Source organism: Rhineura floridana, chromosome 8 (genome assembly GCF_030035675.1).
Source record: "Rhineura floridana isolate rRhiFlo1 chromosome 8, rRhiFlo1.hap2, whole genome shotgun sequence".
NCBI lineage: Eukaryota > Metazoa > Chordata > Lepidosauria > Squamata > Rhineuridae > Rhineura > Rhineura floridana.
The window spans coordinates 32,040,777-32,065,763 of NC_084487.1; the positions used below are offsets into that span (position 1 = coordinate 32,040,777).

General features: G+C 42.4%; 1 protein-coding gene across 1 annotated transcript in view; it reads right to left on the reverse strand.

The window, feature by feature from the left end:
* The window catches only part of TMEM178B (transmembrane protein 178B), a 384,208-nt gene that overhangs the window by 280,506 nt on the left and 78,715 nt on the right, over nucleotides 1-24,987 (reverse strand). Inside the window, exon 2 of the mRNA XM_061638769.1 lies at nucleotides 23,555-23,668. Coding sequence (XP_061494753.1) covers nucleotides 23,555-23,668 — 114 coding nt within the window. The remainder of the gene's footprint in view (nucleotides 1-23,554; nucleotides 23,669-24,987) is intronic.

Here is a 24,987-nt window from a genome sequence, read left to right on the forward strand (position 1 = left end):
ACACTTTAAAAATTGGTATTACAAGAACAACATCTTTCAAATGCATTGGGGGGAAATCACAATTCGATTTGAATTAATCCAATGAATCAATATTAGAATACAGTTTAAACTCACAGGTTCAGACTTCAAAAAGACTCATATTGAAACCCCGTTGCAATTCCTCCCAGCAAATAAACAGAAACCTATATAAATTATATTTATAATGCAAGCCCTTTCAGGTCTTGCCGGTAACCTTATAAAGTTTAAAGAGCTCATAAACGTTATGAGTGTTCCCTTTTGGCCCCCTGAATTCACCATGGCTGGTAAAGTTCAAACAACACTCTCCATGAATTGAAAATGTGCTATTTCAAATGTCAATGTACAGATCTGAAGGTTTATATTACAGACACAAATTTCAAGATGTACGGATTATTTGCTGAAACTCCTTTCAAATCTAGTAAGAATGTTGGAGTTCTTGGCATATACAAAGCACCAAGTATCATGCCTCTTTTTCCCCATTAGATGAAGGAGAAGTGTTCTGTACTTCATCGGGTTATTTAATGTGCTTAGAAGCTGAAGTTCCATCCTATATATACTAATAGTCAATTTATTCTCAGAGTGCCAATACTTATTTAGTTAATACAGCACCATCCACGTACAACAGGGAGATATTTGCAGGCTTGAGGGAACCCCAGTTGTGCAGAACTACCAAAAATCTTTAGAAACAATCCTGAGTGTGTGTGGGAGGGAGAGAAGACAGTCCAATAAGGATGCTCAGCTGGCACCGAATTCTGTTCATCACAGGGAGGGGGGAGGGAGAGAAAATTGAATAGAGAATCATGAAAGAAGATGTGGCTGGCTGGCTGGCTGGCATTCTGAACTTCACATGGCAATTTCTATATGAAGCTGTTGGGAGGAGTCACCTGGGGATTTGGCGTCTCCGCTATACAAGATGACACCCAGCTCTGTTTCTCCATACCATCTGAATCAGGAGAGGCTGTGCAGTTGTTGGACCTGTGCCTGGAAGCAGCATTTAGCTGGATGAGGGCCACAAAATTGAATCTGAATCCAGACAAGACTGAGGTGCTGATATTAGGCAGTTCTTGAGGCTGAGAAATGGAAAGGTGGCCCACGTTGTATGGTTTTGTGTTCCCCATGAAAGACCAACTGCATAGCTTGGAGGTAGTCCTAGATCCAGCGCTTACACCTGGAAGCCCAGGTGACTGTAGTGGTGACAAGTGCTTGCTTTCAGCTCTAGCTGGTTAACTAGCTAAGGCCCTTTCTAGACTGGAATAGCCTAGCCACTGTGGTCCATGCTCCTGTTTAGATTATGGCAATGCCATATGTGTGGGGCTATGCTTAAAAATGGTCCAGAAGCTGCATCTGATGTAGAACATGGCTGCCAGGATCATATTTCATTGATTCTTAAGGAACTGCACTGGTTCCCTATTTGCTACCAGGCTCAATTTGAGGTTTTGACTTTGGTCTTCAAAGCCCTATACAGCCTGAGCCCCACAGACCTGAGGGATCACTTCTCCCATCAAAGGCCTTCAGATCTGTGGGGGAGGCCCTGCTTGGGGTCTGGGGATGACTATAGTATGCTATATGGCAATCTTATACAGGGACTTCTCTGTTGTGGCACCCCCAATTGCAGAATTCCTTTCTACACACACTCACTGCTAGAAACAACCAAAACTTTTTTGTCTTCCCCATGCTGGTTTTTAAGTGTCAACTACTGGTTTGTATGCTGTTGCATGGTTTTATGCTGCTTTTTATTAATTTGATGTTTTTGATATGTTGATTGTGTTTAGTACTGTTGATTGTATTTTCATTTTATTGTTTTTAAATGATGAACCACCCAGAGGACATAACTGACTGGTCAGTATAGGAATGCCTCAATATATAATTAAATTGCAAAGCAGCAAGTGATTTCAAGGCTCTAGACACCATGACTTTTCCCTTTAAACATCCCATCCCAGAGAAGGTGGAGCCAGGGATAGGTTGCCAGGCTGGGGAGGATATAAGGGCTCAAATTAGGTTCCAGATTTTGCTGTTTGGCCTTGATTTGCCATTAAACCTGAGAAGAAGATTTTGCTAGAGCAACTTGGCTGCTTGGAGCTGTCCACGGTCCTACTCTTGTCCAATTGACTGATTTATAACTGCTGTTCTTTGAATTGCTTATGCCTGGGTGTGTCCCCCTCCCCCAGACTCTCCTCTTGCCAGCTACATGGCCCTACATTTGTGGCCAGGACAGAAAAATTTAAAGGAGAGTAGTAATCACTAAGATTTACAGGATTATTGTAGAATAGGGTGGAGCTTATAGGCTAAATACATAAATGCCTCCACTTTCTCAACATGGTTAATATAGCTTAATAAGTCTAATTTTTTATAGAACAGTCCTGTTACAATCAATGGGCAAATCCACCTATCAGGCCTAAATAAATTTAATAGCCAGTTCCAGGGGATAGGGATTGTAATCAGTGGGGGAGGGTGCTGTAGGGGCCTGACCCCCTCAAGGATATTAAAGGGACCCTCTCTGAATGTTCAGCTTTCATTAAAAACAGTCTCTGGTCAAAGCTTCTTTCTAGCCCGAAAGTCTTTCAGCCGATGTGGAAGAAAGGAAATATTTACTTTGTACCAATAACCCTGGTTTTGTTTTAACTTTAATGTTTGTTTATGACAGAGGAGGGGTATACATAATCACCTTGAAATATTTAACTATCTCAATTTCATCTTGCAATAGCATGGGGTGTGGCAAAAAAGCTGGTGTATAAATAAGCTAGAAGATAAATAATTATTATCCAGCCATTAAATTGGTATATAAATCATAAATTATAGGAGCCAGGGATAAAAAGGACCCATTTAGATCACACTGGGTTTTTTAAAAAAGCGACAAAAAACCCCATGCCAGTACACTCACCCAGAAAATGTGCAACGCATCACTCTTGATTAGTCAAGAGACACAGAATAACGCCCATCCTACTCTCCATATCTCTCTCCACAGAGAGTAAGATACAAAGTGTGCAGTATGCATATTAATAAAGCTATATTTTGACTGGCTGAGTGATTTAAAGTGATTAGTGATGGTATGTTTTACCTGTCAACATTTCCACACTGCAACATGGATGAGGCTCTGTTATGTCTCTATAGCAGAGATGGGCAATCTTTTCCCAGAGAAGACCACTTTCCCTTGGAGATAATCTCTCAGGGGCCACACACCAGTGGTGGGAAGAGACAGCATCAATGATGGGAAATGCCAGAGGCAAAAGTATTCTGGATTATCTAATCTGGAATAAAGACCTCCTTGCCTCCATTTTCATCATCAGATTAGAATTCTCAGCCCTAGTCAGGTCTACTCTGCCCAACTGGATTTGATTTACTCTTAAATAAATTTTCAGGTGGTGGTTATTAGTAAAACAGATGAATAGAACTACTGTTTTGGAAAACGAGTAAAAGTGATTCCTTTCTGGCTTTAGTATGCTATAGAGAGAGAGCGAAAGAAGCCTACCAATTTGTTATTGGACAGCTGGGGGAGGAACATTTCCCCAAGTGATACAACCAGGAAAAAAAGTTTTAAAAATATGTTTATTAAATAAAATAGTGCCTTTTCCAACTGTTCTGATATTACATGGTAAGGGGGGGTCACTTTTAAAACCCAGGAAAAATAAAGAGGAAACAAATAGGAAGGAAGGAACTCTGATGGGATGGGATAAGCTTCAGGAGGCATTGGATGGGCACATGCCTTAAATGATCTTGATCTGTTTTCATGAATGATGCTGAAAAGAAACTATTCTCCCTTTCTAGTGTATTTGAGGAGTTGGGAGGAAAGAGAAACTATTTTAGACACATAAATGTCAAAAGATAAAATACTAGCTAATAGCCATCTAATAATGCCCATAATCCTGCATCATAGTTTTATGCTATTTGAGGGCTCCTCCAGACATTTTTTTCTCTTGCATCCATGGTGATTTATGCTGAAGATGCTATTGGGGTGGTCATATGCAATCCCACTGTCAATATTGTTTGCACCTGCAAATGTTTTGCGGTAGTCATACTGCATCATTTCTAGTCAGTGAATTGCCAGGTTCCTGCTGAAATCCCATAACCTTCTAGCCCACAAATGTTCTGGTTTATTTTTGTCCTGATTTGGTTGCACTATATGGATAGCTTTAAAAGAGGATTGGACAAATTCATGGAGCATAAGGTTAGCAATGGCTTTAGCCGTGATGGCTCTGCTCTGCCTCCATAGTAAGAGGCAGGGTGCTTCCAAATACCAGTTGCCTGAAACCACAGGAGGAGATCCAGCAAGGCTCTTCTTATGTTCTTATGTTAGTCCCTCTGGACTGCGGCACTATGGTAGCATTGGGGAAACAGCACAGAGCAACTACTAAAGGAGAATAAATCCACCACTAATGTACTAATGCACTATTACTAATGCAATAAAACACAAGTCTGGAGGAGCCCTCAGTTATCATGGATTCCCCCAAAGAATTGTGGGATTTTTAGTTTGGACAGGTGCTGAGAACTCTGAGAGAGATTTTAAAATTTATTTTCGGCATTCACACTCAGCCTAACAAATATTCAGCAAGCAAGAACAATACACAATGACAAAACAATAAAAGAATCATCTGCACGTGTACTCCAAAGTCCATGAAGTTCTGTGGGGTGCGCTCGTCATCACCAAGGTTTGGATTGCAGCTCCAAGCCCACTTATCAGGGAGTAAATCTCATTGAATGCAATGGGACCTCTTTCCAAGCAAACACGCATAAGACCATAAGAAGAGCCAATAGGCCAACAGCCCATCAAGTCCAGCATCCAGTTTGCACAGTGGCCAACCAGAAGCCTGTGGGAAGTCTGCAAGCAGGAGCTGGGCAAGAGCACTCTCCCTCCTACAGTTTCCAGCAAGTGCCATTCATAGGCATACTCCCTCTCAGTGGAGGGAGAACATAGCCATCATGGCTAGGAGCCATTGAGAGCATTATCTTCCCTGGATTTGTCTAATCTTCTTTAAAAGCTATCCAAGTTGGTGGCCATCACCGCCGCCCCTAGGAGCTAATTCTGCAGGTTAACTTTGCGCTGCATGAAGAAGTACTTTCTTTTGTCTGCCCTGAATCTTCCAACATTCAGCTTCCTCGGATGTCTACTAGTGTTGAGAGGGAGAAAAACTTTTTTTCTATCCACTTTCTCCATAAGACGGCGTTATAAAAGAGTAAAAAGGCAGTAACAGCAGATCTCTAGGCCATCTTTGCCAAGTTACAACAGATTGGATCCAAACTAAGTCAGATGAACAGCCTAGTTTGTTCCATTGATTTCAATGGAAACTAAGGCTGCGTAAACATCACATTTTATTCTAGAGTCAACGAAGACTGAATATTTGCTTTTTATCTTTGTGGTCCCCACACAATCTACATCTATTGCATATTTTTTGCCCCTGGAAAACACTTCTTGAGAAACTGGTTTCACTCTGAAAATAAAAGCTCATTGCAGATTGATTCTGCATTCTGCCACAGTGTGTTCATTTGCAAATAGATGAAAACAGACATAGGCAGTCCCACCAATGCGGGGGGGGGGTCCACTCCTGCCCAATGACGTTGTATGGGGGTGTATACCAAGCTCACAATCATCACTTCCTTCTTTATTCACCTGGGGCATATGCAGGAGAAAAAGGCATGCATAACCCAATCAAGAGGAGGGTTTTCAAATGCATATGTCTCCTGGGTGTCAAGGGCCAGCTAAAGATAACCTGGTTCAAGGGTTACATGCCCTGCCACCTGTGCAGCCATGGGCAAGCTGCATAGTCCCAAGGAGCCCAGTTGCCCCCCGGTTGTCAGTTGCGGATTAGGAAGGGGTGGGCTTGTGCAGGTGTGGCAAGCTGAGCAGGCCCTAGCCAGCTGGGGAGGACTAGCCTCAGAGGGAGGCAATGGTAAACCCTCTCTAAATACTGCTTACCATGAAAACCCTATTCATAGGGTAGCCATAAGTCAGGATCGACTTGAAGGCAGTCCATTTCCATTTCATCAAGAAACCACACTGACCCTTGTGGACGTCAGGATCTAGAATCAATCTGGATGGAAGCAGCATGTTGAGGATGAGGATGAACTATTCTGGATTAAGAAATGTACACTTTTATGCTACAAACAGATTAGTATGTCCACACTATAAGCTCAACTAACCTCATCTGGATTCAACCCTGATGTCTGGAGCTCCCAGAGAAGAATACATGATTATTAAGGCAAAGTGTGAGCAAGTGTTACATTGGGATTTATTAGTAGATTAATGAGTGATTTACAATAGATGACTCCCAATTGTTTAACAATATGATATTGCCCATTTTTTATTTTACTACTACTACTACTACTACTACTACTACTACTACTAGTAGTAGGTAGTAGTAGTAGTAGTAGTAGATTTATATCCCGCCCTTTCTCCCAGTAGGAGCCCAAAGCGGCATTTGCAAATCATTTCCTTAGGCCTATGCCCCTTAAGTAGGCCTCATAGCAGGAAAGAATGGAGTGTCCCTTTGTACAGTATCCCAAATAATATGATGTGTTTCCAGAGCTCCACATACAAAGAAAGATATTGTTACATGCATCAGACCCTAGTCATTGAACCATAGAATTGGGGTGGTGTGGAGGACCTTGAGAAATCATTCAGACCAACCTCCATTTCATTACAATATTTAAGAAGAGCCAGGAAGCCTCATCCTCAGTGTTTTTCACCAAGATTCCTTGTTTTAGTCATCTGGACAAGGCTTTCATCCCCACTTTTCTCTGTTCCTCCAATTCTTGGGCAGCTGGAGAGAACTGATACCAGTGGTATAGCATAATCTTGAAGTGCAGGAGCTCATCATGATGCCAAAAATGCAGGCAACTGTGTTGATACATATACATGTACATATATGTGCACACACACCTTCAAAGAACAGCAGTACATAGCATAATGACGAATTTATTATGTTCACCTGACAGTCATAGAATAGATGCTTAAAGAATAAATTCAGCTGAGATTTAACAAAAGATCATCAGCCAGCTGCAATGAAACCTTTAGCCTATATTTTTTATTTTTAGAATATATGTCCCACCCTACGTCCCAGAAGGAGCCCAGCGCAGCAAACAAGTGATAAAACACTAAAAACATCTATAAAACTTCTTAAAAAACAAAGCAGGCTGCCTGCCTTAGCTGCAGTCCCACACGTCTTTGCCACTTCTAGGTCATCTGGTACTAACCCTTCCATTTTTTTCCAGTCATTTTCATTTGAACATCAGGAAACACTTCCTAACTGTTAGAGCAGTATGACAAAGTATGACAATTGCCTATGGAGGGGGTGGGCTCTCCAACATTGGAGGCCTTCAAGAGGCAGCTGGACAGCCACCTGTCGGGTATGCTTTACGTTGAATCCCTGCATTGAGCAGGGGGTTAGACTGGATGACCTTATAGGACCCTTCCAACTCTACTATTCTATGATTCTATCATTCCTTCTGCCCCTCCCTCATTCATGCCAGTTTGATTATTGTGGACCTAATCCACTGTAATTAATTAATTAAGTAGAATCCAGGAAAAAGAAAGAGGCATCCATTATTATTTGCCATATTATTTGCAGGTGAAGTAGTTTCTGTTCCAACAGGCTTTTGGGAACTGACTGCAAGGGCTATAAAATAAGGTGCTGTTTTTACTGATTTGTATTTTGTGTGGGGATTTTATCGCTATGTTTTAATTTTATAGTTAGTTTAATTACATTTTAATTATAACTTCTGTATGTTTTATTTATATGATTTTAACTGTATCTGTTTTAATTTTTGTAAACCATCTTGAGTCCCAGTTCTGGGAAAAGGCAGGATATAAATGAATAAAATAACAACCACAACAACAACATTTATAATTCATGATTAATTTCCATATTCTCTGATTTCCTCCATGCTATACAACTCCATGAGTTGTATCCCACGAAGCCGCTCCATTAGTGTAAGGGCTTCCACTTGTGCAACAGAACTGTCCCTTCTTCTCCTCTCCCCCTACCCCCCCAAAAAAACTGCTCTGGGGGTCAGTTCTGGGAATCTCCAGAACAGGGTTTGGAGGTGTGCAGGAGGAGAGGAAGAAGTTCTGTTGCTCAAGCTGAAGTCCTTGTACCAACAGGACGAGTTTGCTGGACACAAACCCCTGAAAGCCTCCTTATCATCTCATTCACTTGCAAGAGCAAGGTCCAGCAGTTACCCTGGCACTCCTGCAAATGAAATCATTGCTTCCACTTAAAAAACAGAAATAAAACAGTCCCAGAGCTACACTCCCATGCATTCCCATTCCACTAAACCAATGATCGATGTGACATCCTTCTCTGCTTTTTGCCTTTCTCCCCTCTCACAGGCCATGATGACCTTTTTTTCTTTTTGAGACAACAGTGACGTTTTTGCACAGATGGTGCAAACGTTGTAAAGAGCAGGCTGTGGTGGATTCCAACATGAACCAGAAGCAGCTGCATTCCCAACAAAACATGCCAAAACAGAACAGCTCCTTTGCCCCCCAAAGATAGAATTGGCCGTCATCAAGCATGCTGCGTACATGTTGTGAGTGTGTCAGCAGCAACAGCTATCATGGCAGGGAAAGACGTGGGTTGAAGCAGAGCCACAAACATTTCTAAATCAACATGAGAGTGAAGAGAGGTATATATTCTCAATCATTTCCAAGAAGCGTTAGCTACTGGATTACCAGTCTGCACGCTCTAAAGCAGCCTGGTGACACAGATTTCTGCCCAAGCTACAAACAGAAAAGGAAACTCTGTTTCCATAGCAATTGTACAGTCGCTCTGTGCCCAGATGTAACATGTGCCTTGAGTTATGGGACATGAAAACACAGCTGCTCATCCATCACTGCTGGTAGGAAAAGTCTGAGATGGCAGCAGCGAGTCCTAGAGGAGAACAAATTGTGTGCTACCTTTCGCCATGTTGGTCTATGAAGCAGTTTAAGTCTGAAAGGCAAGGCTTTTAATGTATAGTGAAAAGGGGGATGGAGAGGAAAGCTGAGGTTGAGCAAGCGCTCAAGCACGAGCCCAAGGCCGCTGCCGGAGAGCTCCAGCCCCTGCAGCATGAAGCGCCCTGCAAGAAAGTAAGCTATGGTGAGCTCAACAGGAATGTTGGGGAAAGAGAGTGTGGAGCAGGTGCGGCGGCTCCGGGAGAAGTATGGAGCCAACAGAAACGAACACCTTCAAAAACCGTATTGAAGCAAGCGTCTCTCCTCCACCCCCACACCTTTAACAGTGGTATTAAAAAGGGGGTTGAGGTTGCAATTTTATCAACATGGCAAGTTCTCTGGAAAATGATGGGACTTGTCTGTGCTAAAAGGTAAAGGTAAAGTTGTCCCCGCACTTATAATGCGAGTCATTTCCGACTCTTAGGGTGACATCTTGCGACGTTTACTAGGCAGACCGTATATATGGGGTGGGATTGCCAGTTTCTTCCCCTGCCTTTTTTACCCCCCAGCATATGCCGGGTACTCATTTTACCGACCACGGATGGATGGAAGGCTGAGTGGACCTTGACCCCTTTTACAGGAGATTCGACTTCCTCCTTCCGTTGGAATCGAACTCTGGCTGTGAGCAGAGCTTTAGGCTGTGTTACCGCCGCTTACCACTCTGTGCTACTGTGCATAAAATCATGTATGTGGTGTTCCCAGCTACCTCACTACCTCCTGCCTTTGCAGGGCTTGCAAGAAGGGGCGGCAGGAGTGAGACTGCGAGTAACATCATGGGTGGGGTGTTTCTAGGAGCAAAGCTGAAACTGTCTTAATTTCCTTTTTATTTTTGCCATATTGCCAAGAGATGTAATGTAGCCTTCTAAAGAATGTAATGTTATATTTATAGTATTGAAAAGTATAGTATTTTGTGTTTGTTGTGACATTTGTTATTGTTTTATTACTGCTGTTGTATTATTTTATTATGAAATTGTTTTTGTAATTGTTTTTCTTGTAAGCCATTTTGAGCACAATTTTCTTTTCTTTTTGTAAGTCACTTTGAGACACATTCAAAATTTCCAAGAGGGAGAGGTTGAATAATCTACAGCCACCCTCCTTTTTGCTCCATGTTTTACGAGAGGCTTTCAAGAGGATCCAATTGCAGGAAAGCACACCCCAAGTGGCTGCCTCCACAGGCAATCAATTTGGTGCAGGAATTCCATCTTGAGAATGTCAGAAATATATTTCAAAGGAAGCAGCAGTAACCAAAATCAAAAAGATGAAATCTGATTGAGACATTCCTCTGGGTCCAGACTCCTCTCTCTGGAGTCTTTAATGTACATCAGGCCTAGAATACAGCCTCAGAGCTGTACCCAGCTTTAATTCAGTCACATAGAAAGCTGCTTTGTACTAGGTCACACTATCTGTCCATCCATCTCAGTATTGTCTACTCTGACTGACAGCAGCTCTCTGAATTTTCAAGCAGAGAGTGATCATCCCCATCAGCTGCTACCTGGTCATATATATGCCTGGTTGCAAATCGGCAACCAGTGCAGATTTCAGAGCGGAGGTATTATGTGCTGATAGGGTCTCACTCATGTCAGCAATTGTGCCACAGCATTCTGCACTAACTGCAGTTCCCGGGTTAGGTTGTACTGCCTGGGGATTTCTGTAACCTTGGCTGACTGGCTGCAAGGATTTTTTTAGTTTTGGTTTTTGGTTAGGAACCCTGACTGGCTGTGGGATGCTGAGTTTTCTGTCTTACTCATAGGAATCTTGTTTGGTTGGTATGGTATTGCATTTAGGAAATCATCACTGTCTTTCCTTTTTCTTTTTTCTTTGCATTTCATTTACCTCTGACCTTACACCTTTATATCCATAGAAGCAACAACAGCAGTTCCATGTGGTCAGTTCAACCCCCTTAAACCCACCTTGCTATATGCATGATGGTTCATTTCTTGCCCAATAGTGGTAAAAGAGAATTCACATACCGGGAAGTGTAGCTGCAGTTGCTATTGCTCCCAATCTACTGCCTGTGAAGGTAGACCAAATCATGCGTGTTTTCTCTCTGTCAATTATTACTCGCCAGAATTGGGTTGTCTGTCAAAGTGAGTTTATAGCAGCCCACAGAGTAAGCAGTAAAAAGAAGAGAATCTTCTTAACTCTTACTCATTTCTTAAATCTCTCTCTACAATGGTCAAATCTGTAAAGAAGTTTGGAGCAGCCATATTAAAAGGCAGGCAGGGCATTCCAGGCAGGGACTGCAAACCCTGTTTTGGTATGGATATCATGCAGAGGATCCCTAGTCAAGCCTTACCAACAGCACAATCCTAACAATATCTACTCAGAAGTAAGTCCTCTTGAATTCTATGGGGCTTAATCCCTTAGTAAGTGTATTTAGAATTGTAGCCTTCAGGGGCATCCATTTTTCCCCTGAGTGCTCCCTTCTAACATCTCCTTAATACTAGGCTCCTTTCTTCCTACAATGGCCTTCTGACTGGCCTGGCCTGAGGGCACTCCAACACTTCTTGCTAGAAGCAAGTAGGCTAGATTAAATGTTCCTTACCCAGGCTCTCTTAATTTCCAATCAGAGAATTTTTTGTTTGTTTGAGTGGTATGCTCCAAGCAACTGTGGTCGATGGTTCATGACATCACTAGGGCCCTCTCCCATGAAATCTCAGGGATTAGGATGCTTCTGGCCTGGCAACCCTACTGGAAACTGTAGCTCTGTGAGGGGGACAAGGATCTTCTAACATCTTTCAGCACCCTTAACATACTTCACTTTTCAGGATTCTTTGTGGGAAGCCATGACTGTTAAAGAGGTATAGTATGGATGTGGTCTAAGATGTCCACACCTACTGACAAACAAGTTGACTCTGACTGAAAAGAGAATGAAGGAGATTTCAAATATATCCCACCCTCCCAGGCTGTCAGAGTCTTTAAAAAATCCTGATGAACCTACCATGATGAACCTGCCCAGATAGGTTCTGCTTACCTATCGGGGGGGGGAGTATATTAGAGGCCCCTCCTTCTCTCACTGCGTAGCCTTCAGCAATCTGTTAGTAGGCCAAAGTGAGCTCTGTTGCTGCAGAGGTGACAGGAATTTGATTCCTTCCTAATCTACAGTTCAACCAATCTCCACCTCGCTTGCAAGGGGGAAAAAGCAATCAGGATGCCAATTCCGAAAAGAGGTACAACTCCAGCCAAAGGAGCTTCAATGTTTTGAAAGAGAGGGGGTGTCTGTGATAAGCAAAAGCCAAAAGGTAATGAAATGCCCATTCCAGTACCTCCCATCTTCACTGTCACTGCATAACAATAAATTCAGGACAGAAACATTAAGAATACTGTCAGGAAATGGATCTTAAGCTTTAATTTCCACCCCACACCGCCAGGATAATAGCTCATTTTCTTCTCACCCCAGAATTACCCCACTTTCTAGGAATATAAGAAGAGCCTGCTGGATCAGGCCAGTACCCCATCTAGTACAGCATCCTGTTCTCACAGTGGCCAACCAGTTGCCCATTGGAAGCCCACAAGCAGAACCTGAGTGCAAAGAGCACTCTCCGCTCCTATAGTTTTCAGCAACTGATATTTGGAAACATACTGCCTCCACCTATGGAGGCAGAGCTTAGCCATCATAGCTAATAGTGATACTGACATGGGATGGTGATGTCAGGTGATTGATGGGTGGGGGGCCTTGTCCACCTGTCAAAGTGGCCCAGCAGGGAAACCCACGATCTGGCTATCCAGCTGAAAAAGCTTCCTGACTCTTGGCTTAGATAAATAAGACGGATAAAGCCACCATCACTCCAGATTGCCAACATCAACTAGGGATAATTTCAGGATATGTCCACATAGGCTGAGCCAACCGACCACTTCTCCAGAAGAGCCCTAGGTCTACCAATCACCTTTTCCCGATGCTGCCTCTTTCCATTGGGAAATGAAAAAAGATAAGTAGTATATTATACAGCCACAAGAGTGGCTGGATACTATAGCCAGTGTGGATATTTCACATTCTGCAATGTTAAATTGAAAATACCCCCATGCCATTCTGATGCTTCCCATAAACTCATTTCAAAACAAAACCTTACAAAACGTATAGTCCTGAACTCAGAAACACTTGCTTAACAACCCTCTCAGTTTTCATGGTGATACACAAAACAGTCAGAGAGAATAGAGTTCAAAGTCTAAAAAGAGAGAGAAAAATCCCAGAGCCCTTTTGGACTTCTTTCTCAGAGTTCTCATAATCTGTTGGAATTCATTAAAAATCAGCCATGTTCACAGAGTACCTGTAATCCTATTACTGACCTTGCCCCATACTCTGACCGTCATCTTCTGCCAATAACTGAATCTGGGCCTTTTTGCATGCAAAATATATGCTTTACCACTGAGCTATGGCCCTAACATGCTCTCCATTAACAGTTTGGAAAAGATTGTAGAAGACTTCTTCAGGAATCAGTGAAGCAGCTTTGCCTGAAAGGTACCATATTCCTGAGTAGAGCAAATGGAAAGAGGCACATGTTACCCAATTCTTCCAAGCTACACAGGAAGTGGATTGGACCGTGAAAGACCAACCCAAATTGTGTTTGCATTTTGACTAATTTGTAGGGCAGTACAATATCTCAGAGAGGAGGTCAGGTGTCCTGCTCCCTTGGTGCATTCACTATAGTTGCCCAATTTCCCTGCTTTTTAAAGTTTGATAGAAATATCTGTGGGCTATAGGTACATTCTTAAACTGCAAGGTTTTTTGCCTTTTAGTGAATAATAAACCAACATTTCTCTCCTTTGTCCTCCCTCTGTGTTTCCTTGTGCGGTTCTTCCTCACAGCTTCAGGCAGACTCATTCCCCCACTCCACTCCCCAGCCTTAAGGCATTCTGTGAGGAGCAGGTTTTGGACATCAAGATGGAGAGCGGAGACTTGGCACCCCACTGGGTTCAGCTGTTTGTTTGCTTCTTGCAAAATGTACAATGTGTACTTCTGAAGAATGCAGAAATAACACTTGTTTACATACGTGTTTTCTTGGGAACTGTTTAAAGGTTTTGCCAAATGTGGATTTTCTATTCAGTTTTGGGTTTTGCACTGTAATTAAACCCTGATGACACATTTTTAATAAGAATAATAAGAAAGGTCATACATTTCAATTTCGTTTTGCAAACAGTCACTCTTTCTATGCGTTGAGCTGCAAAATCAGACCCAGCTACACTGGTCAGGAGACTGCCAGTCTATCCCATCACCCCAAGAAATCAGAGGGAATTTAACTGCTGTAAACACATCTTGACCAGCTATTTCAAACATGTGGAAAGCCCACGTATCACATTCCAAGTAAGTCTGTTTAGGACTGCAGTCTAAGGTTGCAATCAAACACCCTTGCAAGAAAGTAAGTTCCATTGAATAAAATGGTCTGGTTCATGCATAATAGAGTTTTATAGAGAGCCTTTTTTATAATGGCCCCAAAGCTCCGGAATTCCCATAGAGGTCCATCAGGAGGAGTAGAGATGTGGGAGAAAGTTGATTCAGTTCACATTTAAAGACAAAACTACCCAATTTGCACTTTCTGAAACAATACACTAACTGAAACACAGCCAGCCTTCAAAATTCACACTTCTCGGAATTTTAGAATGCAGTTCTCCACCCAAGTAATGTGTACAAAAACACCTATATTCATATCAAGTATGCATCAACAGTCATATGTCGGTGAGAATATCATACAAAATTGTATTATTATGGAAAATATAAATATTAGGTAAAGTATGCATTGCAAAAATGTGTATATTTGGCAAAATTGCATGCAAAAATGTGTATATTTGGAGAAATTCTCACCAAAATGCTGGTGAATTTTCAAGAGGTCTTTTAAAAAAATTACAAAATGATGTGGAGATTGGAAAAATGAGAACCTGAGAGACATCAAAATTGACAAAAAGCTCCATCCCAGTCAGGAGTCATCTCTTTACAACTTAAGGTGATCATTACACCTCTTCAACCTTTGATGCCTGAACTATTAGTCTTCCTCTGAATACCATCTACTTTTTTGATATGTATGTGTTGCATGGTATTTTGGAGTTTATATTGCATTGTGTTATCTTTTTGTTATTGCATTGTGTTATCTTTTTCAGATCTTGTGTTGAAAAGAAGAAAATGTTGGGGGAAACAGCAGAAGAAGCCAATGTGGCTTCACAAAAAGCTTAGAGAGGACCTGAAAACAAAAAAGGACACATACAGGAAGTGGAAAGAAGGTCTGGCCACAAAGGAAGAGTGCAGGCAGGTGTCACAGAATTGCCGGGATGGTGTCAGGAAGGCTAAAGCTGAGAATGAGCTGAGGCTAGCGAGGAATGCTAAAAGCAACAAAAAAGCTTTCTTCAGGTACGTCCACAGTAAAAGACAGAGAAAAGAAACGGTGGCACAGCTGCTCAATGAGGATGGCAAAATAACAGATGACAAATGAAAGGCAGAAGTCCTCAATTCCTACTTTAGTTCAGTCTTCTCCCAAAAAAGGATCTATGACCCTCCCGGGAAACATGAAGTAGAAGGGGTAGGATTGGAGCTTGAGATTGATAGACAAATGGTCAAGGAATACCTAATCACGTTGAACAAGTTCAAATCAGCAGGGCCTGATAAACTGCATCCTAGAGTATTGAAGGAACTGGCTGAAGAACTCTCAGAACCACTGTCTATTATCTTTGTGAAATCATGGAGGACTGGTGAAGTGCCAGATGACTGGAGGAGAGCTAATGTTGTCCCTATCTTCAAAAAAGGCAAAAAGGAGGAACCGGGGAACTGCAGACCAGTCAGCCTAACATCAATCCCTGGAAAAAACTCTGGAGCAGATTATAAAGCAGTCAGTCTGTAAGCACCTTGAAAACAATGCAGTGATCACTAGGAGCCAACATGGATTTATTAAGAACAAATCCTGCCAAACTAATCTTATCTCATTTTTTGATCAGGTAACCTTCCTTGTAGACTGTGGGAATGCTGTGAACATAATATACCTCGACCTCAGCAAAGCTTTTGACAAAGTGCCTCATGATATTCTGATTAGGAAGCTAGCTAAATGTGGGCTGGATGGAACAACTATCAGGTGGATCCACAGTTGGCTCCAGAATCGTACTCAAAGAATGCTTATCAATGGTTCCTTCTCAAACTGGGCAGAAGTAACAAGTGGAGTACCACAGGGCTCTGTCCTGGGCCCAGTGCTCTTCAATAGGGAGATGTGGCTTCTTCGGTGTGATGTGGCTGCAAAAAAGCACTGGTTAGGCCTCATCTTGAATACTGCATCCAGTTTTGGTCTCCGCACTTCAAGAAGAACGCAGACAAACTGGAACAGGTTCAGAGGAGGGCAACAAGGATGATCAGGGGACTGGAAACCAAGCCCTATGAGGATAGACTGAAAGAACTGGGCATGTTTAGTCTGGAGAAGACAAGACCGAGGGGAGATATGATAACACTCTTCAAGTACATGAAAGGTTGTCACATAGAGGAGGGCCGGGATCTCTTCTCGATCGTCCCAGAGTGCAGGACACAGAATAATGGGCTCAAGATGCAGAAAGCCAGATTTTGACTGGATATTAGGAAAAAATTCCTAACTGTTAGAGCCATACGACAATGGAATCAATTACCTAGAGAGGTAGTGGGCTCTCCAATACTGGAGGCATTCAAGAGGCAGCTGGACAGCCATCTGTCAGGCATGCTTTGATTTGGATTCCTGCATTGAGCAGGGGGTTGGACTTGATGGCCTTATAGGCCCCTTCCAACTCTACTATTCTATAATTCTATGAAGGGCAGGTAACAAATACAATAAATAATAATAATTTCATTAAACCATTGTATAATGCAAATACGCAGCACATTGGTGAATGCTACTCAACCACCACCCCTTCTTCCTGGTACCTGCCTGTATTATGCTTAGAGGGAAGAAAACACAATACTGGCTAATTGTTACATGTGAACCAGCACTTATGGTTTGTCTCTCCCAAACCAATCATCAGCAGTAAGTCAAGAACAAACCTTGGCTTCTCCTGCTTTGTTTGGAGAGAAAGAAACTATGAATACTGGTTTACACGTAACACTAAACTAGCTGTGTGCTGCACCAGCCTGCACACATTGCTCATTTGGATTAAACTATAGTTAATTTAAACCATGGTTTAATGGTACATGCAAACCAGCTCACTGAGACTTAGCAGATAGGTAAGGATTCTGCCGCATGGCTATAATCCTATGCACAGTAGAGTAGAGTAAGCCCTACAGAATTTAATGGAGGTTTCTCTTAAATACATTTACACAGGATTGGGCTGGAGATCACCAGACTACCATAATATTATCACCACCACGCTAAAAAATCATCTAGGCCAGAGGTTCCATAGAGCACCAGTGGCTTGTGAGTTTCATTCAGGTGTTCCACAGCATGTCCATATTAAATATTCATATTGGTTTTTAATTGTATTTATATTGCTTCTTTTGTTTCTTGTATTTTCTTGTATTACAGTTGGAATTCTATAGGATGCAAATTATAATACAGTAAAAAAAAACATAAGAAATAAAAGAAGCAATACAATTACAATTACAAATCATACTGCACCTAGCATAGTGCATTAAAACTGCAACAGGCAGAGAAATCCTTTATTGGTCCCGCAAGACCGTCAGTGATTTTCAAATGGTCCATGGGGAAAAAAGTTTGGGAACTACTGGTCTAGACAATGCTGACAAATAAACATGTGACATTAGTGAAAACCTGGAGGGGTCAAGGAACAGGAATTCATAGCTGGTTTTCCATGAGTTAAAATGTCAGAAAGCAGCTGAAATGTTAGCTTTTGCAGGTATCACATTTAAGCTAAATTCTTAAGGGATTTTTTTTTTTGCTTTTCATTAGCTACGTCCAAGTTGGCCTTAAACTGACAGAACTGGGAACAAAAGAAGTGCAAACAGTTCACCAATGATGTGCATCCAACCCATTTATGAATTGTTTGGGGTGGGAAGAGGGAGAGATTTGCAGGGTAAATTTTGAATTAAATTTTCACTTGCAAGTGCATGAGATATGTACATCTCATTGAATATTTTATTCACTTTACAGACTTATTTGCCTTTCAAATTATCTGGTTCAGTCAGTTACCTACCCAAAATCATAACACCACCAAACCAATGCATATCTGCCTCCTTGTCTCCTTGCATTGGGAGCCACGGAAACTGATATGATTCCCTAGTCAACCAACTAGAATTAACTGTTTTCTTAGCTATGATAGTAGAAATCATGTTGGCAAAGCAAGACATCTTTTGTTCCATTCCTTTGGCCAACAATTAGACAAAAGCTATAGCGAGTTTGCATGTGCACACTGCACACACACATTTTGAAAGCATGTATAAGGGGGTTGCAGGAGGAAGCCAGCTAGACAATACAGGTGAATCCCAACTGGGTCAGAATTCCCTCTCACATTGATATATTGGCATACCGTATAGGACCCTTTGCTAAGGATGTTGAATATGCAGCTGGTGGAAGGTATGGCCAAGAGGTGGAGCTGTTTGGAGTGTGGGAGTAGCCAATGCAACCCCTCACCTGTGCTTTCAATATGTGAAGGGAGTCGGCGTATCAGAAGTGGCTCATCGGCTGGGATGGAGCTGCTATGCTAGCTTCTTAGCAGGTGGGTCACTTGGGTGACTCGGGAGGAAGAAGGGCCAGGCAACAGGTTGACATGGTGCAAGTGCACTGGCGGAGCCAACCCAGCACTCCTGCCAGTGTGTTTGGAGAAAGTGGACAGAGAAATGTTTTTCTCCCTTTCTCATAACAGTAGAACTTGAGGGCACCCAATGCAGCTGAATGTTGGAAGATTTATTTCTTACATTTATACACCGCCTTTCTTTCATCATAGAACTCAAGGCAGCATACATGTGGTTCCCAGGCAGTCTTCTATCTGGGCACTGACCAGACCTGCTTCAGCAAGGTGGTGGCCTCATGTGCCTTCAGGCCACAGCCAGGGACAGACAAAAGACAGTACTTCTTCATGCAGCACACAGTTAAACTATGGAATTCTCCCCCACAAGAGGCAGTGATGGCCACCAACTTGGATGCCTTTAAAAAAGGATTACATGGAGGATAAGGCTATCAATGGCTACTAGCCATGATGGCTATGCTCTCCCTCTAGAGTCAGAGTCAGTATGCTTCCTATGTTCTCATGTTACCATTGCACTAATGTTCTTGCCACCTCACCTCTCCCCCCACCCCATGGTAAGCAACAGAAACCCACCTCCTAGGAAGCTAGTGTAGTGATTTTGACTCTCCTGGTGAGCTGATTCTGTGGGAAAACCTTTATTTTTATACATAATTCTGTAAAATTGACATGGAAATAAACCTAAAAACACAAGAACAGATTAAGTATTACCTTTAAAAACTAACCTAAAACTGAATTTAGAAGTATCCACACTATTCATGGTCCAAATCTCTACTTGAGGATAATCTTGGAAGCCATGGGCACATTGTGCCATCTCAATATAAGGCAGACATTTAGAATCGGTTGTAGCATTCAGAGGTACTTAGAAAAAAGAGGAAACTGCATGGATTATGGGGAAGCTGGTATTCTGTGCTGGTCTTCTTTCTCAGAGGCAAAACAACATCTGGCATTGCTTCCAGATGAGGATGGCTTAGTACTAATTGCTGTTCAGCTTTAAGCTGCCAGTGGAAGAGCAGCTCTGCTTCCAGACTTCTGGAATTCAAATGATGTTCAGTACCCAGGTGGGCAGCCCCCTTTCCACAGCCCAAAATGTTGAGGGTGGGATGGTTTTCATTGGACCATGGTGTGGGGGAAAATACTCCCATCACTGCACGTGTACATCTGATCGTGATTGCTTCTCATCCTATGCAATATGGGGGGACAGGGAGAGACAGAGATAAAGGCAAAGCTGCTTAGAAAGGGAAGGGGTAAAGTTCATTCCTAGAGAGGAAGGACAGATAATGGAAAAGGAAATGTAGAACAATCCATACAGGCCATAACAAATCAAAAAAACTACTGAGAAGCTGCTCAATGCGTCATCTGCACCAGGGGAAATTTCACGAACAAAGTGGTGATTCCACAGTAAATTTCCAATGTGAGAAAAATTTTCACCTGGAAGGAAGTCTACAAAACAGTGCTTCAGTCTAAGCTTTAGGAGAAGCAATTCCATTGCCTGGAATGGGGAAGATCATACAGACCAGTCATCCTCAACCCAATGCCCTCCAGATGTTTTTGTTCCCATCAGCCCCAACCAGCACAGCCAATGGTCAGGGATGATGAGAGGCAGAGTCCAACAACATCTGGAGGACTGGCTGAGGAACGTTGATATGTTATAGACTTTATAGACCATGAATGGGGAACCTGTGTTCCACCAGAAGTTGTTGGACTACAATTCCCATCACCCCTGACCATTGGCCATGCTGGTTGGGACTGATGGGAGTTGGAATCCAACAACATCTGGTGGGCCACAGTTTAGTCATTCCTAATATAGACCTTTGCCTAGAATAGACTTTCTACAATACTTTCTGTATACCCAACTAATAATTGTGTTCTGCAGGTGAGAGCCTTCTGCAGACAGCATCTTATCAGGAGGTCCATTCCACACAATATCAGAATCGGGCATTTAGTGTATGACGACTACCCTCTGGAATTGCCTCCCCTTAAATATTAGACAGGCGCCATCTCTGTTGTCTTCTCAGCGCCTAGTGAAGACCTTCCTCTTCCAACAAGCCTTTTAAGTAGAGACCTTTCCCAGTCTGCATCTGTATTGCCATTGCTTTTAGATGTTTTATTGTTCGTGTGTTTGCCATCCTGTGCTTCTCTGCGAAGAAGGCCAGAATATAAATTTAATAAATAAAATAAGACTCTATTCTGCCCCTCCCCACAAAAAAAGTGAAAAAGCATCAGCTCAAAAACCACATAGTTTCCCCCAATAAACAGTCAACAGTACCTCCAACTTTTGTATATGTGAGTGTGTGTGTGTTTTCTCCTGTGACTTCTTGTTCTTACAGGAATGGCCTGCCTGTAGTTTCTTGCAATTATTCAGCACTACTAGGACATCACATCAGTAGCCTTGCTTTTTAAAAACTGCTTTAAAAAAGCAAGGCGTGATGACATGCCAAAATTGCACAGGCCTTTTACTGCTGTGTCGCCTTGAGAAAAATAGGCTTCTTGGCTCTGACATGAAATGTCCTCCTCTCATCCTCCCCATCCCTTAGTGCCACAAGGGGGAAAAAGCCATCGCTAATGTCAGCCACGTATTTCAAGGCAACTATTTCCCCGTCATGTATTGTTGCCTCAGAGGCTGTTTGAGGCCCACTGGCCTTCTGTGCACTGACCTAGGGAAAGAAATGGGAAGAGTGGGCTTGAGTAGTAAGCAGGGTGGGCAAGACTTTGGATGTCAGAGGAAAGTATTTGGGCTTCAGGTGCATCGGCTGGTGTAACCTGTTGACGTGTGTGCGTTGTTGCGTGAAACAGCATACATTACGTTGGAGTTAAGTTGAGCAAGAAACTTCTTCAGAGCATTAGATCATGTTAAGAGTCTTTATTAAGACATTACGGCCAAAGGCTTAAGAGTAAAAACATGTAGAGTTTCTTCAGTCACCCCCCTTCTGGTACATCTCTCTCCAAAGGTAAACACAGAAGACAACCTCTCAGTTCAGAGGCAATACACAGAAGACTCAGCTCAACACAGATAGCTGCTAGAACTCTTCCCAGTCTATCACGATGGTTACCATAGCAACGGCCTTGGCTGTCCGTTCCCAGACTGGGCAAAGACATAACTCCCCCTAGCTACAGTTTTTCAGACTTGATGGAAAACAAACTCAATGACAGTGCGGTTCAATGGTCAACATAACCTGGGTGACATTCCCACTCCAGAGGACAATTATGACCCTGATTGAACCAGTGATGGATGAAGCTGTCAGTTTCGATTTCTCACTGCAGCAGTCCATGCATTCATTTTTAAAGTCCATATGAAAACACATACAGATTTTTGTGCACGTTTCTCCTGATATATGCAGTAGCGTAGTGCAAATTCAAAAGTGCAGGGTCCCTTCAGGATAGTCAAAGCTACACCCCCTGACAGCCACGCCCTCTTCTAAAATTATAGAATAATCTGGCCAGGCTTGAATACTGCTTTCTCCTTCTCCATCACTGTCAAAGATATTGCTTGAATTACTGAATTCAGTGTCTGATAGGCTCATAGGATGCTGGAGACATAGGGACCCTGTTGGGACCTGGCTCCCAAAAAAGTAAGCGGTCTAAGACCACCACCACCCAGAGACCCTGGACAACTGCACCCCTGGTATACATATTTTTGTACGCAACTTGGCTGAATGTATGCATTTTTGCAAGCAATTTTACTTATTTATTATTATTCATTTTATTTATATACCATCCTTCCCAGGGTGCCCAGGGTGGTGACCATCATAATTACAAATACAGCAATTGTACGCAATAGTTAAAAACAGTTCTTAAAAGCCGCATGATGTACTACAACAGCAGAATAATAACAACGGTAGTAAGAACCAGAGCAAAAAAAAATCATGTCTCATTGAAATGATGAACATAAGAAGAGCCTGCTGTATTGGGCCAGTGGCCCATCTAGTTCAGCATCCTGTTCTCACAATGGCCAACTAGATGCTTATGGGAAGTCTGCAAGCAGAACTTGAGTGCAACAGAACTCTTCCTCTCTTGTGGTTTCCAGTAACTGGTATTCTGAAGCATACTGCCTATGACAGTGGAGCCAGAACATAGCCATCAGGGTTAGTAGCCAATGGGGGACATGTTTGTATGTTATTGTCACTTTTTTTAATGTGTAAATTTTATTTCACAAATTTATGAATTTCTTCACACTTTCCCCTCGTACATGAATTTTTGTACATATTTGAAGATCTTCATCATAAAATTTGGAGAAGTACAAATTTCAAATGAAAGCTGGTTCAGAAAGGGCAAATTAGGCTGCTTCTCATCAAAATCCAAGTCAAATTAATTTCTCCCTAGCTTTAGCATGACCAGCCATACCCAAACACAACTCCCCGTTGGAACTCAGGCTCCTCCCTGGTATCTATCAGAAAGTGAAGAGGGGCAAAGACAGGACCGTATATCCAATCCATGCCACTCTACAACTTATGCCAAGTAACTAAGGCCAAAGAAACCACTCACATGTGATCTGGATACATGCTGGAGTATTTGGAAGACCATGTCAACATGCAGACAACAACAACAACCCAATTCACAGTGATCTCAGTAACACAAAACAACTTGAGCAAATTAGTGGTCATGTAAATAGCCCTAAAGGTTCTCTCTTCCCTCATACAATATCCAGTGTATTCCGCTACTAATTTTGCATTAGCATCAGTATCATAAACACAACGGTTAACATGCTGAAGGCTTGACTGAATTAGACATCCCAGCATTCATTCTCTTCATAATTTCCAAGCATAACTCAATAGCAGCCAAAACACTGTTAGCCTTTGCCACCAACCATGTTCCTTACTAATGCAGCATTTCCTGCATAGGCAAACAATGAACAGAGCTGTGTAGAACAGCAAGAAGTCCAACTTATTTTTCCTTTTCAACCCATTGCAGATCAGAAACAATGACTGTTGGGTACCCATAACACTGAGAAAAGGAAGGAGACCAGGAACTTACGCAAGGCATGCCACTCATCCTGGCGGATGGTCTTAGTAATATTGTAGGTGAGGTTCTTGGGAATTGTTGCTGAGGAGTAGTGGTACTTGATGTATGAACACTGGTCAATTGCTCCTGGGAAAGGAAGAAGAAGGCAATCTTATTTATGCAAGAAGAGAGACCTTTTCCATTAAAGCAGCATTTCACACCAGTGTGAGACACAAACACACACATCTAGAAGATGTGGAACACCAGCAGGGAGACTGCAAACAGTATTACCATTACAAGGGTTAGCAATAACGAGCCTATAAAAGCTGTCAAGAGTCAGGATGTTGCAAAGTGTGTGTCGTCCACAAGCGCCCTGGAATTGCCTTTTCTACCATTTGCCTTTATCAAATGAGCTTTCTGATCCACATTAGGCCATGAAACTGCACTTGGCATGAATACACCACATAATCGGAGGGTGAGTAAATCATTATGCAACCAAATTGCTAGTTACAACATAGGCGGGTTTGCATCTTCCCAAGTTACCGGAGGTGTTCCATTGTTTGCTTTCCTTGCATGTTCCTAACATTCTGCCTTTGACAGCAATTAGATTAGACAAAGCCAAATATTATAGGGGGGAAAGCAAAATATTTACATATGTACCCGTCTGCCCTGACAACGCGATGGGCTCCGGCATGTGCCTTCACCATCTGGGCACCAAATGCACACCCAGAATGAAAGTTTCCCACTAAGAACTGTACTTAAAAAAGAAAGAAAACCACTGTGATTTTTTCAGTGCCCAAATTGCCACCTTTTGTGCACTGATTTTTTAAATATTGTTATTTCAGTCTAAAAGACACAAAACCAAACCTTCCGCCACTCTTAACTCTGTTACATTGATGACACAGAGGCTTCAGCAAAAAGTTGTAAAATGCTTATTGGTCTGAAATTAATCTTGATGCTATTAGACACCTGTCCAGAGATCCAGCAAAGTACACAAATCCACAGACACGGGGTGGGGGAGAGGGAGAGAGAGAAGAAAAGAAAACACAGGAGTGATGTCAATGACCTTATTAGTTTTTATGAAAAATGTACCTTCAGCATCATGTAGGAGCTTGGACCTCTAGAACAGAGATCCTGAGTATTCACATCTTTGAAATCCAAGAGGATTCAGCAATGGTCAGTACCATGAACAGCACATACAAGCTGTTGTTGCTCATTGCCTATGCATTAGGTTGCAACATTTATACCATACAGCCTAGGCCAGCCTTTCCCAACTAGTGGGCCACCAGATGTTGTTGGATCACAACTCCCATCAGCCTCAGCCAGCATTGCCAATAGTCAGGAAAGATGGGAATTGTGGTCCAACAACATCTGGTTGCCGACTAGTTGGGAAAGGCTAGCCTAGGCCAACAACTCTATTCACGTAATCATCCCATCCACCATGAATTACAAATGTGATCAGCATT